General features: G+C 55.6%; 3 protein-coding genes across 3 annotated transcripts; all 3 read right to left on the minus strand.

Moving 5' to 3' along the window:
- Positions 1-1,539: 1,539 nt before the first annotated feature.
- On the minus strand, positions 1,540-3,115 carry PLICBS_003011 (uncharacterized protein; the record flags this gene model as incomplete). The annotated part of the gene is made up of 2 exons (XM_018322732.2): positions 1,540-2,918; positions 2,986-3,115. 2 exons carry the CDS (start codon positions 3,113-3,115, stop codon positions 1,540-1,542), a joined length of 1,509 nt encoding a protein of 502 aa, XP_018177962.1.
- Positions 3,116-3,799: 684 nt separating this feature from the next.
- Positions 3,800-9,317, minus strand: PLICBS_003012 (snoRNA-binding rRNA-processing protein utp10; the record flags this gene model as incomplete). Its single annotated transcript, XM_065600123.1, has 3 exons — positions 3,800-4,705; positions 4,762-8,887; positions 8,971-9,317. 3 exons carry the CDS (start codon positions 9,315-9,317, stop codon positions 3,800-3,802), a joined length of 5,379 nt encoding a protein of 1,792 aa, XP_065456195.1.
- A 382-nt stretch (positions 9,318-9,699) lies between these two features.
- On the minus strand, positions 9,700-13,979 carry PLICBS_003013 (uncharacterized protein; the record flags this gene model as incomplete). The annotated part of the gene is made up of 5 exons (XM_065600124.1): positions 9,700-10,767; positions 11,577-12,174; positions 12,239-12,541; positions 13,390-13,402; positions 13,787-13,979. The coding sequence occupies 5 exons, from the start codon at positions 13,977-13,979 to the stop codon at positions 9,700-9,702; spliced, it is 2,175 nt and encodes a 724-aa protein (XP_065456196.1).
- Between the last annotated feature and the right edge of the window lie 774 nt (positions 13,980-14,753).

The raw sequence follows: 14,753 nt of genomic DNA on the forward strand, positions 1-14,753 counted from the left end.
CATTACCTCGCAAATGTCTTCCTCGAAGTCCTTTGCCATGATCGCCGGTTCTTTTCTCCGTAACTCCTGTTGAATAGATTCTTCGGATAACCCCCTTTTTCGGTAGTCGTCCTCGGATTCGCGAGGAACGTCGGCAAGAAGCGCCTTAAGCTCGCTGGGGAGAAGTATATGATCCCGCTTCTCGTATGGACCCAGGAGGTCCGCGTGTTGAGGCGGCTGCGAGGGGAAGAGCATGTTCAACTCCTGGACCGGGTCCCACCATTCTCGAAGAGTTGAAATGCCACTAAAATCGTGGCCTTCACGGAGGTGCCGGTGAAATCGCTCCAAGGATGTCTCGTAGTTCCTCAGAGGCTGAGTCTGCCCGGGAAGCCAGGTGTCAAAGAAGACGGTGTAAATGTTGAAGATAAGCAGAGACCTAGCATGTGTGTAGTCCTGGTTCATTCCAAGGCGAGCCCATTTATACTCGGCATCAGGGCAATGAAGCCATACACCGTGCTGCGATGGATTTCTATCCACGGAGTCACCGTTGGCTGCCCAAGCCTGCACTTGCGTAGCTGCATGTTGGTAGTCGACGACGCCGAGGGTATCCGGCTCAAAACCGATGTCCTCGTCGGCGACTGGGTTCCCTGGGGGAATATCATCCCAGTCGTAACGGTTGATAAGTAGCACGCATTCGGCACGGGTAGCATCACAGTTTGTCGCATGGCCATGCTCATACTCGTAAGGTGACCCAGCCACACGCAGTAATTTGTGGATTTCTGGGAGCGGGCTGACCTGCTCGTGGGCGACGAACCAGGCGGCGGGGTTCTTCGCCCACTTGGTCCGTAGTAAAGGGTATGCTGTCCATGCCCCGTTCTGTGCCGCAATATTGTGTTCGATCTCGCAGCTGGCTACTGTGCCTCCGAGCTTCGGTTTAGGGTTCTCTGCCGGGCGTTGGATGGGTATTGTAGAGGCACGGTCGATGTCGTGGAGAGGCCCGAAGCAGATGGCACCCGACGAAACTGTGAAAGTAATAGGCTGATATTGCATTGCAGGCATTGTGTAACCAAGCTTCGCAATTCGATGCGGTAACGGTTCCGGCTCCAGCTTGTAAATCGAAGTGGTGAACGCTGCTTGTATGAAAAGCTTCCGGAGACGTTCTTGTTTGCTGATGATTGGCGAATGTTGGGTGGAACCTTCGCGACGATAATGTCGGACCAATTCAGAGCGGCTGACCCGAGCTGAGATTAGTGCACGGTTTTGACCTGCATCCGTATTTGCGTTCGGAGCTCACTCTATGCGGTACAGAACGTGACGCGACCCCGAAAGGTCCGCTGCAATGGCAGTTCCCTGTAAGCCACCGCCCAGAGCCAACTGAGCCGGTTGGAAACTGGAAACCAAATTGCTGACATTTCGGTCTCAGTTGCCACTATACTCGAGAGAACATGTGCCCTCTCCAAACACGCCTGCACATAGCACCATTCGCTTTCGACAATGATGTGGATCTGGCCATCGATGTTAACGCCCGCCAATGTACCCAAACGCCCAGCCGCCCAACACTCAAAACCTCGAGATATCCCGCCCGAAAATCCAGGTAATCAGCCAGTACACTGGGATCATGATCTTGTTCTTGATACTCATGCTCTTGGTCAGATACGCGGTTCGCCATAAGATCCACGCCGCGCGGCCCTTGAGCTCGTCCTTGCCGCTCTGGTGAATGGCCCGCCAGCTGCCAAGGTACGCCATCGTGCCGAGATTGCGGAACTTGAATGGCGGCGACGAGGGTGAATCTGCTTCGCCCTTGTTGAGCTGCTTGGCCAGGTACGCCGCCTGCTGGCTGGCCACCTGGGCCGTAGCCGGGTAGTTGCGCCCCTTGACGGCAGTGCAGTCGCCCACGGCAAAGACATCTGGTAGCGTCGTGGTCGGCGATCCGGCGTCCGAAGGTGCTCCATCGGCGTTCTGACTTTGCACAGGCTCAAGCTGTACGCGCATGTGTTCGTCCGTGACGATGCCGCCCGTGCGAGGGTCCTTGGCGATCTTGCCTAGTCCTTCGATTTCGCGGCCCAACAAGTGACTGGTCAGCGGATTCTGGGTCAGGCCTGTACTCCAGACGACGACTCCAGCTCCAACCTCATCGGGCAACTCCTTCACCTTCAACATGAGATAGTCGCCCTCGCGTCGTATCCGCTGCAGGTGGTGCTCCGTCTTCACGGTGATGCCCTGACGTCGGAACATCTCGGTGGCATAATTGGCCAGACTCTGGTCGAACATGGGCAGGACCTTTGGCGCAATGTCGTAGATGGTGATGGCGACGAAGCGCTTCAGATCAGGAAAGAGCTTTGACAAGTCATCTCTCACCAAGTCGTGCAGCTCAGCAGCAAACTCGATGCCCGTGGGGCCGCCGCCGACAACGGCAAAGTGCAGTAGCTTGCGCCGCTCTTCGTCGCTTGTCGTGGGCAGGCTCGCCTTTTCGAAGGCAGCCAGGACCTTCAGCCGTATGATGCGAGCGTCACCGATATCGCGGAGGAAGCAGGCATGCTCCTTAACACCTTCGATGCCAAAGGTCTGGCTGTAGCACCCAACGGCGAGTACAAGTTTGTCGTAGGGCACTTCGAACTCGGTACCCTTGGTCAGCTGCACACCCGTGACGGCGCCGACGTCGCCGCGTGTATTGGCCTCTACGCGAATGACCTTGCGTTGAAAGTCGATGTCGGACGCCCATGCCTGGTGAAATTCATCCAGGTTGAGGCGGCGGACGGGCTCGATGGCGGCTCGGAATTCGAGCGTCCCAACCGAGGTCGAAGCCAGGAGCGGAGTGAAGACGAAGTGAGAGCGAGGTGAGATGAGGATGCGAGTTGCTCGGGACGGTTTGAGGGTACGACCGACAGCGTATCCAGCCCAGCCGGAGCCGAGAATGACGATACGCTCCTTCTTGGATCCTAGGCCGACGGATAGGTTTAGTAGCCGATACAGAGATGGCGAGCGATTCAAGGGCGCCGAGCTTACCATCTGATGCAGCCTGCGTGGAGGCCTGCCTCGCCGGCGGTGTGTTAGTGAACTGTTGGTGGACGAGGGGAGTCGCTTTCCCAGACAGCCGCATCAACGACCGGCACTGCAGGCGCGTGAGCCCAGCCATGGTCGCTCCTTCTCCAACAATGCGAGATGAGATGGCAGATAGATGTAGGCAAGTTGCACCTTCCTTTATGCTTATACGCCCGATTGCCACTCTCTGAGGAAGTTGCGACCCAAGTTTTATTTAAGCTTCGCGGCTCGGCGGCGTCGGCAAGAATGACATCAGCCTTACTGGCTATCAAGACAGATCTAGCTGCGCCCAATTGACAAAACTCGATTGCCAAAGACCCTCAAACTCCACCCGGCAGTGGCTGTGACTCTTCTTCTGATTCCCATGTGCGCGCAGTCATTGCAATTGCGCGAAATCGGCGTCGCTCACGCGGCCCTCTTTACGATAATTCATCGGGACCGCGAGGCCAGCCACCGTCTCAGCGCCTCGCCCGCCTCGGACAATGCGGACTCCGGACTGCTGAACCCACCAGAGGCGCCGCGCCGGCGCTCCCGACACATCCCGCCTCACAGACGGCAAATTCTGCCAAGTACTGCAATCGATATAAAAACGCGTTTTAATGTGCTGCGTACGGCAGCTCCTTGCTCAATACACCAAGGGCCCGTCGCCCTGTAGCATCCCTCCACCCGGGGCTGTACAGTCCTATCTTACCCGACATCACTGTCACTGTCTTCCCCCCACACATGTGCAGCCATATGCTTGCTCACATGTCGCTCAAACAACTCCCGGCCCCATCTTTTACTGCAGCATCGAGTCGAGGCTTTCGCCCAGCACTTCCTCGATCTTGACGATCCACCTGTGCGTCTCCCGCTCCACAACCTCGTCATCGTCCTCCTGTAGCTCGCTGATGCGGGGCAGCATCTCGTGCAGCATTGACAGCCACTCCTCGCCCAGCCGGTCTGTCAGTGCCTGCTCGCATTTGACCGCTGCCAGTCGCACCGCAGTCTGCTCCGACTTGAGATGCTTCATCAGTGACGAGTTGAGCTCCTTCTGATGGGCTTGGGAATCCGCCGCCCCGGCCAGGCCAACAACCGCCGGGACGAGCCTCTCGTTAACGTCAAGAGAGCCTGCGTGGAGGAACTGCTGCATGAGTACCGGCGCGATGGCTCCAAAGTGTGATGGCGCCTGCCAGAAATCGTCCTGATCATGCTCGAAGCACGTCTCCAAAGTCTGGAGAACACGATTCCACAGTTCTCGCTCTTCAGCAACCTTGACGTCGGCCGCCCCAAGAATCTTGACGGCATCGTCAACCACGTACGTCGCGTAGTTGGTCACGATTGACTTGAGTTGCGAGAAGAAGCTCTGCAAGAAGCCGTAGACGCTGTACTGGCGGAGGGCTCGTCCAGTCTTGTCAGACTTGGGCAATCCAGTCGCCGTCCACTCGACGATCTGCACGAAGATGGGCCGGAAAGCGGCATCGTTGAGCTTGTATATCATCTTCAGCGCCTTTTCGTTGACCCCGGACTCGACATTTGCTACTTGTCGCAGGGCAAGCTCGCCCTTCTCGCCAGCAGCATGAACGCGGCGGCGCACATCGAATGCCCGGAGGAGCGTGCTGGTGAGCAGGCCCGCGTGCTTAGTGATAGCGGATTTGGGGTGCCTGTCGATCGCTACCCCCAGCACATCGAGAATTTCGAGAATTGCCTATTCAGGTTGATTAGCGTGAGGACCTCTCCGCGGCATGTGACACTCCGCCTTACCGAGAACCCTGCAGACATGGCTTGCTCCCAGTTCTTGTCCAAGCTCGTGAAGATGTCCTTTGCGTCAAGCCGCTTGGCCAGGAACCCGAGGCAGCTGGTTCGGCTCTCATTCGTCTCCTCGTCCAGCCCGGCTTCGGCCGACTTGTTGGAGATCGCCAGCACGCGATCAGTGTAGGTCGACAGCATGTACGGCAGATGCTCCGCCAAAGAGCTGATGAAGCCGTAGCATGCAGAGTGGAGCTCTTCATCCGGGCTCTCGCCTTGCAGGCTCTCGTCCAGATACTGAACCGCCCGTGGAATGGCGACAGGCAAGACAGGGACGATGGCGTCCTGCAGAACATCGACGAGGGACGTGAGACACAGCAGAGCCATGACCCGAAGGCGTATCTCATCCTGTCCAAGACAGTGCTCCCCAGCAATGGTTGCAGCCGCAGCGACGACAGCCTCGACATCCTTCTTGCCGTACTTCTCCGCGATTTTGTCGACACACGTGACGGCAGTGTGCTTGTACCGAATGTCTGACGACTCTCGGATGGCCGCAGTGAGCTGCGGCAAGAAGGCTAACAACGCTTGCCTGGACGCCGCGTCCGTGTTGCTCTCCGCCTCCACGCGTACCTCCAAGGCACGGAGAACCTTTTGACGAAGGCCCATGTCGGGGCGGTCGAGCAGGTTCTCCACCGACTTGATGAACTCTCCGATCGAAAGAAGGTTGAGCAGGTTGGACAAGGAAGCCCCGCACCTTCCGTGCAGCGCCTTGTTCAACTTGACCTTGTCGGCCAAGACAAGTAGATTTTCAAGGAGCAACGAATACAGCTCTCGAACCTCGGACGCTTCCATATCGTCGCGACCCACGAGCTTGCCAACCTGTGCCTTGAGCTTTTTGCTTGCCAGGAAGCTAGGTAAAGCTGACAACTGGCGTAGGGCAATCTTGTCAATGTTCTTGTCCTCTCGATCCTCGCTGATGCCGAGCAGGATAAACGAGATGCCTGGCTTCGGCTTGAAAAGATCGGCAACGAGATCCAGGAGCTTGACAAAAGACTCGAGCTGGATCTCGGTGCTGAAATTGTTCAAGAGATCGACCACAAAGTGCAGGAGGGCGTCGCTGGTGTCGTATCGGTCGACCAGCATGCTGATGAGCGCAAACAAGAAGTCTCTCGGGCCCAGCGTCTCCACCAAGGCCACGAAGAGACCGAGTCTGCGGTGCGCCGGAATGTGTTCGTACGCCGTCGTAAAGCTGACGAGTATGTCGCAGGCGCCAGCAACCGGGCTCTTCTTGCCTTGTCGCAACGACTCAATCAGCGGCGGCACGACTTCTTTGATGGTTTGTGAGACAACATGAGCCGAGTAATCGTCGCTCTGTCGGAGCACCGATGTGCCCATGAAGGTGAATATGGGCATGACGCTGTGCAGAACCAGATTAGGTGCCGTCGTGGCAAGGTTGGCCACCAGCAAAAGCGCGGCATTTTGAACCACCGGGCTCGACGATTTTTGGATGCAGTTGACGAGCAGGTCTCCGTATCCACCAGAGCTATCGATCTTGAGGTCCTTATTGTCGCGGTAAGCGGGCATCATGGCAAGAAGACTCCGCAAGATCAGGTTCTGAAGATAGCCAAGCTCGGAGCCAACGACCGTTCTAAAGTGTTGAAGCTCAGACAGGGCAGTAAACAGTCCGTCCAGAAGCTCGGGGTGAGACACTGGATCCGAGTTCTCGACGAGCTGCAAGACAAATGTGACCTTGCGCAACGCTTGGCTCAGCTCCGGCGTCATCTGGGTGATGAGGCCGCGGTTGCCGTCTGACGAGCTCGTGCGCCGTCTCTTGTTTGGCGGAGGCTCCGTGATCATCTTGGTGCCAGTTTGGATCGAGTCGAGGAAGAATGATAGGATGTCAGTGGTAAGTGGCACCGCCCTGAGCACGTCGGCAGCTTCACCAGGCACCACTGAATCGGGGTCCGCGGTGGGCGACTGAGAAATCTCCAGCAGCTGCTCGGCAACCATGAACTTGGTTTCATCCTTCATGGCTGGCCACATTTTGCGCACCCGGGCAAATATCGCTCGCAGCAGATCGGACTTTTCTTGCTTAGACGGATCTTTCAAAACCTTGAAAAGATATTCCAAGCCATTGCTGTCGTTCGAGACCACGGTGTCCACAAAGCAAGCATCCAGTTCACCTCTGTCCAACTGCTCGGAACAGCATACCTCGGCAGTGTCTTCCTCCGTCAGGCTGACCCACCACTGCAAGGTTGGCAACAGCAGTTGAGTTCTTGAAGTGGTTCCGACGGCCCGGACCTGGTCGAGCGCGTTGAGCAGCCTCTGTTTGACCACAACAAGAGGTGTGAAATTAACATGCGACGAGAAGAATGTCAATAGAGCCAGCCTTGCTGATTGGCCCATATGGTCCTTCTTGTCGAGAGCCGGTTCCGGAGCTGTCTGGTACTTGCCTTGATCGATAGCAGACGTGATGACAGACGTGATGTGGTTGAAGTCCATGACACACTCCTCGATACTCGGTAATATTTGCAGATGAAGCATCTTCGCGGCCACATCAGCTCCAAGGGATGCAACGTCCTTTGACTTTCCATACAAGGCTCCGGCGCCCCAGGTCTTCATAGACTTGGCTGCGACAGGTACGGTATAAAGACTCGTCAAGACCGTGATCAGCTCGGCTGCTGCCTGGCGGACTCGCTTCGACGGGTCGGCCAATGCAGCTACACAGTAAGGCACAAGAGCCTGCATGTCCAACTTGCCATCGTCGCTGGCCTTGAGGCGATTCTTGACCATGTTCAAGGCTGCCATGCGGGCCAGCGCAGGGTATGGGCCGGACCAGATACGGACGAAGAAGCTGAAATAGGTGCTGTCCTTGAAAGCCGACGAGCGCCGGAGTTTGGTACTCTGGTCGAACTTGTCCAAGGCCGTAGTGTTCTTTGCTTGTTCCGAGACTATCGTGAAGAAGAGGTGGCTGAATTCGTCGAAGATCTCGTTTGGTTGAGGCAGAAGGCATGGAGACAGCGACTCCTTGCGCGCTGACAACTCGTCTACCGCTGCTTCGAGTGCCTGCGAGCTTTGGGGCTTTGACATGCCTTCGATGGGCTGTGCAATCTCGGCACCTGCATCGGGCAGCTTCCTAGCACGGAAAGAAAGGTCTAGCTTCAACTCCAACTCTTCAATGTCAAACTCAACATCCTGTATGGCTGATTGGATGATTTCTCCAGACCGCCCAGACGTTTGAGACAAGGCGATGAGAGCGGATCCGAGCTCCCGACCCAGCTGGCCGTCTTCGTTGCTGTCGTTGAGCTTGAGGGCGGTGAGAAGGAGAGACTTGAAGATGACAGCGATTTGCTTCTCCTGGAGGATCTGGCTGCTCAATATCGCCATTATTGTCGGAAGGCCCCGTGAGTCCCCCTTCTTGGTGAATCGCTCGATAAGTGCCAGGCAGAGGCCGTTGGCCAGTTTGTCAATCCTCCTCTCCTGACCAATCTCAACCAGGAGAGGGCCAATACCGGACACTTTCATGAGAGCCTTGGTAACCTTGCTGTTCATTTGCTTCGCGGACCTGAACTGAGCCATGATGGCCAGGCAAACGAGACCGGGCCTAACTGTGTCGTTTGTCCAACCATGGACCAGCTGCTGCATGAAGGCCGTAACAGCCACGTCTTCGAGATTCGCTTTGGACACAAAAACCGCCAAGGCCATGTACGACGCAATCTGAAGACTGGGGATCTTCTTCATGGTCAATGCCTCGGCGAAAACTGGACCAACCCTGTGCAGGAGGGCTTGGGTGTTCTCGCTCTGCACAGCCGCTCGTCCAGATCGCGTCCTGTCGAGCAATCCATTGACGGCCTCTGTCGTGAGCCCGGCCCAAAAGGTGATGAGAGCAGGGTGCTGAAACTGCTTCCGGCATGACTCGAGTGTATATTCGGAAAAGGCTGAGAGAAATTCGGGGTGATGGATGGCCTGATGCACAAGAACCGACCTCGGCGGAGGCGTGAGAGATCTAACGTACGGATCGAGGAATCGGAACTCGTGGGGGATCCTGGAAGGAAGGATGGACAACAGAGTGGCGAACGTCGGGATGGAGTGGTATGGGAGGAAAGTTAGAAGAAGAACGGAGGTGTTGTCCTCGTGAATGCTACGAAATCCGTCAGTGCCGCTGAAGTCGACGCGCGAAAGCAATGTACAAACCGAAAACGCCGAATAAGCCATTCAATTGACTTAATTGCCGGCATGAGCCGTAGGCGGCTCCCAGCCAAGCGCAGGAAGGCCTCAATCTGGCGATCCAGCTCTTCATTCTCGGCCGCGGAGAGCTGGGTCCTGTCCTGCTCCTGGCTCTCTTGGCTGAATATCGTCGACTGGAAGCGCGCAAAGCGGGCGTCGAGCTGGCACAGCTCCTCAAACCCAGGATAGCATGTCGTGTAGAGCGTCTGGTAGCTCTGCGTCGCGGCGACTCGGGGCTCCCAAATCAAAGACTTGGAGTGCGCCGCCTTTTGCGCCTTGACGTTGAGAGTGGCCTTGGAGTTGGCGGCGATTTGCGCCAACTGCGCAGCCAGAGACGTCGCCATGGCTGCAAGGCTTCCGGGCTCACGGGCCGAAAGTCGAGAGCGACAGGGGCAAGGTGGTAGGCGACGACAGCAACGTGAAGGCCGTGGGTGTGGTGATGTCCCTTCACGATCACTGGCGACAGTCGCACCGAATTTTTTCTTGAACATCCGGACCAAAAAAAAAAGCGGCGACGACAATTTTGGGGGGCCTTATCGATAAGGCTTGCGGGTGGCGCGACAAGGTGGGGCGGACTGTCAGGTCCCTGGACTCCATGCGGGACAGCAGCACCGACTTCAACTGCCAACACCCTGAACTGAAGCGCTAGCAAACTGCCACATTTTCAGTGTTCGCCTTGAAGTTGGCACCTGGTTCTTCGGCATCATCCTCTCCAAGCTTCCTCCGTCACGCGGCCTTGTAAGTTTTCTGCATTTCCACAAGACCAAACCCCCTCCGGGTGGCAATAGCCCATGGCGGCATATACTGCTCGACGCGACGCAACGCTGGTATCGTCCCGGGCTCGTTTGCGTCTCCCCAAGCGCATCTCACAGTCACCTCCAAGGGTCGACCCAAATAATCCATATTGCACTCCGTCCGTTGCCTCAGCTCGCCCGGAGACATGCCATCATCTGACTCACCCTCTCGTATGCCCCATGTCGCACTTGAGGACTCATCTTCAGCAAGCTGCAAGCTTACTTTCCAAGCCCCCGCCCAACCTCGTCGCCAAACTTGGATGTGCTGTATTAATCCGTCGGGTGGGTTCTCACCGAGTCGCGGATCTCGCTCTGCCTCGCCTTCAATGGCAAAGCTTGAGATTGGTCGCGAGAGGTCCAGCCAGCAACCTCTCGTTTCCAGGGCGTCGAGGTGTATATGTACCGTCGTTCCATTTGTCGACTTAGACATATTCACCGTCATCATATCCTCAAGATCCACACCGCTCACAAGTTGAGGGGCGTACAGAGATGCGTCATATAGACAATCCGTGAGGGGCCGCTCCACCGTCGGTTGGCACTTGGTCGACTCGAGTTGCCTGCCTGCTTCCGGGATGGAGTCAATTACCTGATAGAGATACTCTTCGATGCCTGATAGAGTGACCACGTTTCTGCCCTTGTCGAGGTCGACTGTCTGCTTGAATATGAACTTGAAGCGGTTGCTCGTAGAGAAGGGGAATGCGGTAAAATTGTACACTGACGCGCCCACAAAGACGAGGAGTGCCAGAACAGGAACATGGTGCGTGGCTCGATGGATGAAGGGCGTGAATGGAAGGAATACGCCGATGCTGAGGACGCCGATGACCACAAATGGAGTCGCGAGGCTACTGCCGTCTACTCCAGTCATGGCTATTGCCGACACATCTGCTAGCCCTTGGCCCCCGACGACAGTCAGAGTGACTGGGGCCAAGATCAGGAGCTGCAGAAGCCATGTCCATATCGGGACATAGGTGGACCACGGATCGCCTTCCTTAAAGGGTTGCTGCAGCCATTCCAGTACCATCGAAGCAAAGACAACTACACTGGAAGCGACTTTTCGACAGCCGAGGGCCATGGGGTTCTCGCCATGCAGCCAGCCTGGCCCTCGGTAGGTACCAAGCAACGGCCTCATAACAGATGGGCCCCCTCGACCAGTCACTTCGCCATCGGCCGTCACCTCTTCGTCGTCGTCCTCCCGCCCGGTATCGTTGCAGGCCGCTGGCTCCCTGACATGGTTCGTGTCGCACGGCTCCTGGCTGATCGGTAGCCCTCTTGGTAATCCAAGCCGCTCTAGCAAAGAAACCATCAACGATATAAAAGCTGCTGAATGGAGTACAGCAAATGGGTAGAGTGGTCCGATCAGTAGCTTTCCCTCAACCACCACTGCAAACACCTGGAATACCCACAGCATAGCAAATAGCCATAAGTTGACAATGAGCCGAGTAGAACCAATGGATCTGCGCATGACGGTCCACATGCCGAAATAAGACGACGAGAGCGCCATAGCCCATCTAGGCGGTGTTAAAGAGATATGGAGAGATCCGTTCATGAAAGTACTTACACGACGTAGCTACTGCTGTATATTATCAGCGGATTGAGTCTGGCCACTGCAATCAATGGAGCAGTGGTCAAGGCTGTGGCAAACACAAGTGCCAAGGGAAAGCGGAGGATATCACCCCAGGTCGTGTTTCCAAGATGCCATGCATCCATTCTGACAAGAGCGTATATGATGAGAGCGACAGTCAGAGGTGTAACAATGACTAGAGTGAGAGACCATGCGAAGAGATCAGCGACTCTGAAACTAATCCAAACCCAGCCGAGCCAGTCGAACCAGACTCCCTTGTCAGTGAACTGTCTGCTTCCTCGACCACCAGACCGTCCAGAGGTCGACTTTTCGGGCAGGCTCTGGGCAACTTCCAAGGCTGCCGAGAGCATGTGCCAAATGCTATCAATCGACGTGTGCCGCGCGTCATCTTCGACTGTATGATAGCGTGATCGGGGCTTGTAGAACGCAATGTCAAGTCCACTCAAGCCATAGACGTTTGCGAAGATTTCATAATCAGTGCCACTCATGACAGCTCCTCTATCGTAACCATACTTGGCAATGACAGAGCCCAACGGGTGAGGAATGCCCGAATACGCAGTTGCTGCTTCATAGTCTGTGGCTTGGAAGAGCATTGCACGACCGCCGGCTCCCACCCCCTCGAGGTTAGCAAATGTGCGGCAGAACCGAAGCAAGGGACTACTGCTGAACGCGCGCGATCCCAGTAGCCCGTCCTCCTCAGCATTGTTGAACAGCAGTACGATCCCGTGCTCCGGTTGATGACCCTCGGTGGTAAAATGGCTAAGCAGCTGCAACATTGAGACGCACGCCACACCGTCGTCTGTAGCCCCGTAGCTCGTTGCCACTCTGGAGTCGAAAGTTAGTCAGAAATGACAAGTATCGCCCTAGCTAGGACAGGCCGTCGACTTACGAATCTATGTGACTGTTGATGAGAACGCCGCCAGGATCAACGGAACTATTCATGGTGTCGGGGTTCTCAGAATTCCACCAGTCGCCTGTTGCGTCTTGTTTCCCACGTATGTAGACATAGATGTTGCTTCCTTCAAAGTATTGTGCGGTCAATGTCGACCCATTGCCATTACCGCTCAGGTAGGCCCCAGCATCGTATGTCATGGTAAAATTGGCCATCTGGTCGTCGAACACAGTGGCAACGGCCTCCTTGAATGACCCATTGAATTCGTGTCCGCTGCCGTTGCCGGTCACGTTTGCGCGCCTGGTGTAGATGTTTAGCGCTCGGCTTCGTCTAAGTGTTCAGGGAAATTACTTGGCTTCAATGTATGCAGGTGAGGTTTTAGCGGCCGCTACACGTAGCGCTTCAACTGTATAGTGTACTTCATTGCGGTCCAGAATTTGTTTCACCCGGTCGATGAAGTATTTACGCACTCGATCGTTCTCGTGGCTGATGAATGGATGAAATGCCGCTGTAATGTTTTGCAAGTCGTGCCACGCCTCGGCCAAACTGATGCCATCTGGGAGAACCGTTGGAGGCGATGGAACAACCTCTTCTAGGTGCATCAATAGCATCGCTACACTGAGGTATACAAGCGTTGTCCAGAACGTGACCGGCCAAGGCCGGAAGGCGATGAAGTCACGCAGCGTCATGGTAAGCGCTACACAGCGAGCAGGGTCGCGGCACGGGGTAAGGATGACAACCTCGTCTCCGGTTTGTCACAAGATCAGCGAGGAGAATTAGTCTCGGATAAGGCCGTCGCCGAAGATGCAGGCAAAGTTTTCGAATGTTGGTGGGAGCCGCGGAGAGGGGGCTGTTGGGAACACAACATCAAATGGCACATGACTGGTCCCGGTCGCTGAGCAAGTGAGACCTGCCCAATACGCTCAAGCAAACACTTACAAGTGCCAGATGAGCAGTCCATTGACACATTAACAGAATATACAAGACGTTGTCCTTCAAAGTTTCTTGAAGACAAGCAAGACTCGCGAAGGAGCGAATATAGACACCCCAGTCACCCAAAGCGCCTGGCGTCCACATAGGTCACAGAGCGTCGCCCCAAGACCAGACTCAAATTATCGCATCGCGCATCACCTTGATTGCAAATCTACGATTGAGTCCGGCCTACCAGTTGTGTCATACCATGTATTAGACCACATGCCACAGGGACCTTCTTCCCGGCGGCCCTCCCTCTGGTCGTGTTTGCCCCAGCGATAGCCCGCAGCCCACAATATGCCTTCAACATCGCGCTTTGTGTCCTGTCATTGCCGCGCTAGCTAGCACTACGCAAGGCTTCGGCTTGAGCCGGGAGATCATCCATGTCAGTGTGGCTCAAGCCCGGTCACTTTCCCTACCCCAGTAGTAGACAAGGAATCCTTGAAGCCTTTGCTGGGCTTGCCGTCTTCAAAAAGAGGGCCTGAGTCTCATTTGTCATTAACACAGCCGCTCATGCGCGCCGGACCAGATATTCCCCAGGACCAACAGCACAGTTGAGGGTAAACAACATACCGTACTTGGGATGGACAAGAACGCCATCAGCGAAGACGTCAACCGAGTTGGGCACAACCCACTCCATCAACCTGTCCCAGTTAACGCACTCGTGTGGGCTGGTGAGATTGCCTATGGGGCGAGCTCCTCCTTCCTCCCATTTCATGGTGAGGACCGTGGTGTCTCCCTGGCACATGACGGCGTCCATGAGCATGTGAAGGCAATGCTCTGTGCCAGCGTTATTTATCAACCTTGACGCATCCATCGCGATTGCACTGGGTTCAAGACTCACTTGTGTGCTCATCGTGCATGGCTTTCTCGTGGCCTTTGAGGCGATCAAGTTGGTAGTAGGCGGGGTGCAGGGCATGATAGATGTTTTTCTGGTAGCTCAGTGCCTGTTCTCATCAAGCCCTGACGAACAATGATCAAATCCCTCACTCACAAGGCAATGAAGATGGTGGAAGACCATGAGCGAACCAAAGAATGTGCCGTCAGGCAATCGAATGCCTTCCTCTTCTCGGCCAAGGCTGTGCATGAGATTCTCAGAGAACCCAATGTTTTGATCTATGCACCATCAGCCTCTCGACTTCGTTCTAACGCTCAGTTGAGTGCTGCATACGCTCAAAGATGTTATGCCAATTCTGGTCAACCTCCTTGCTGGGCTCCCCGAAGTATCGAACTCCACCACGGAGTTCCCACTGTTCCATTACATAGGGTTCGTAAGTGATGAAGTCGTTCGCCGGCGCTGTGGTAGACCGCCAGCTGTCTTAGCCCCATAGACGTTCCCGAGCCAGGGTTGGTTACTTACATCCGAGGAATCGGGTACCGTGGCGGCGCTCCTCCTTGGCCATTCCCCAAGTGACGGACGCAATGATTGATGTGTATATGACAAGAGCCAACAATGCAGACAATGCAGTCAAAAACCTCATGTACGAGCCGCTATGGCTACGAGCTAGCCGTAGTCTGTGTATCAGCATATCGTCTTCCA

The sequence above is a fragment of the Purpureocillium lilacinum genome, assembly GCF_023168085.1.
Source record: "Purpureocillium lilacinum CBS 284.36 DNA, scaffold_2, whole genome shotgun sequence".
NCBI classification, from domain to species: Eukaryota; Fungi; Ascomycota; class Sordariomycetes; order Hypocreales; family Ophiocordycipitaceae; genus Purpureocillium; species Purpureocillium lilacinum.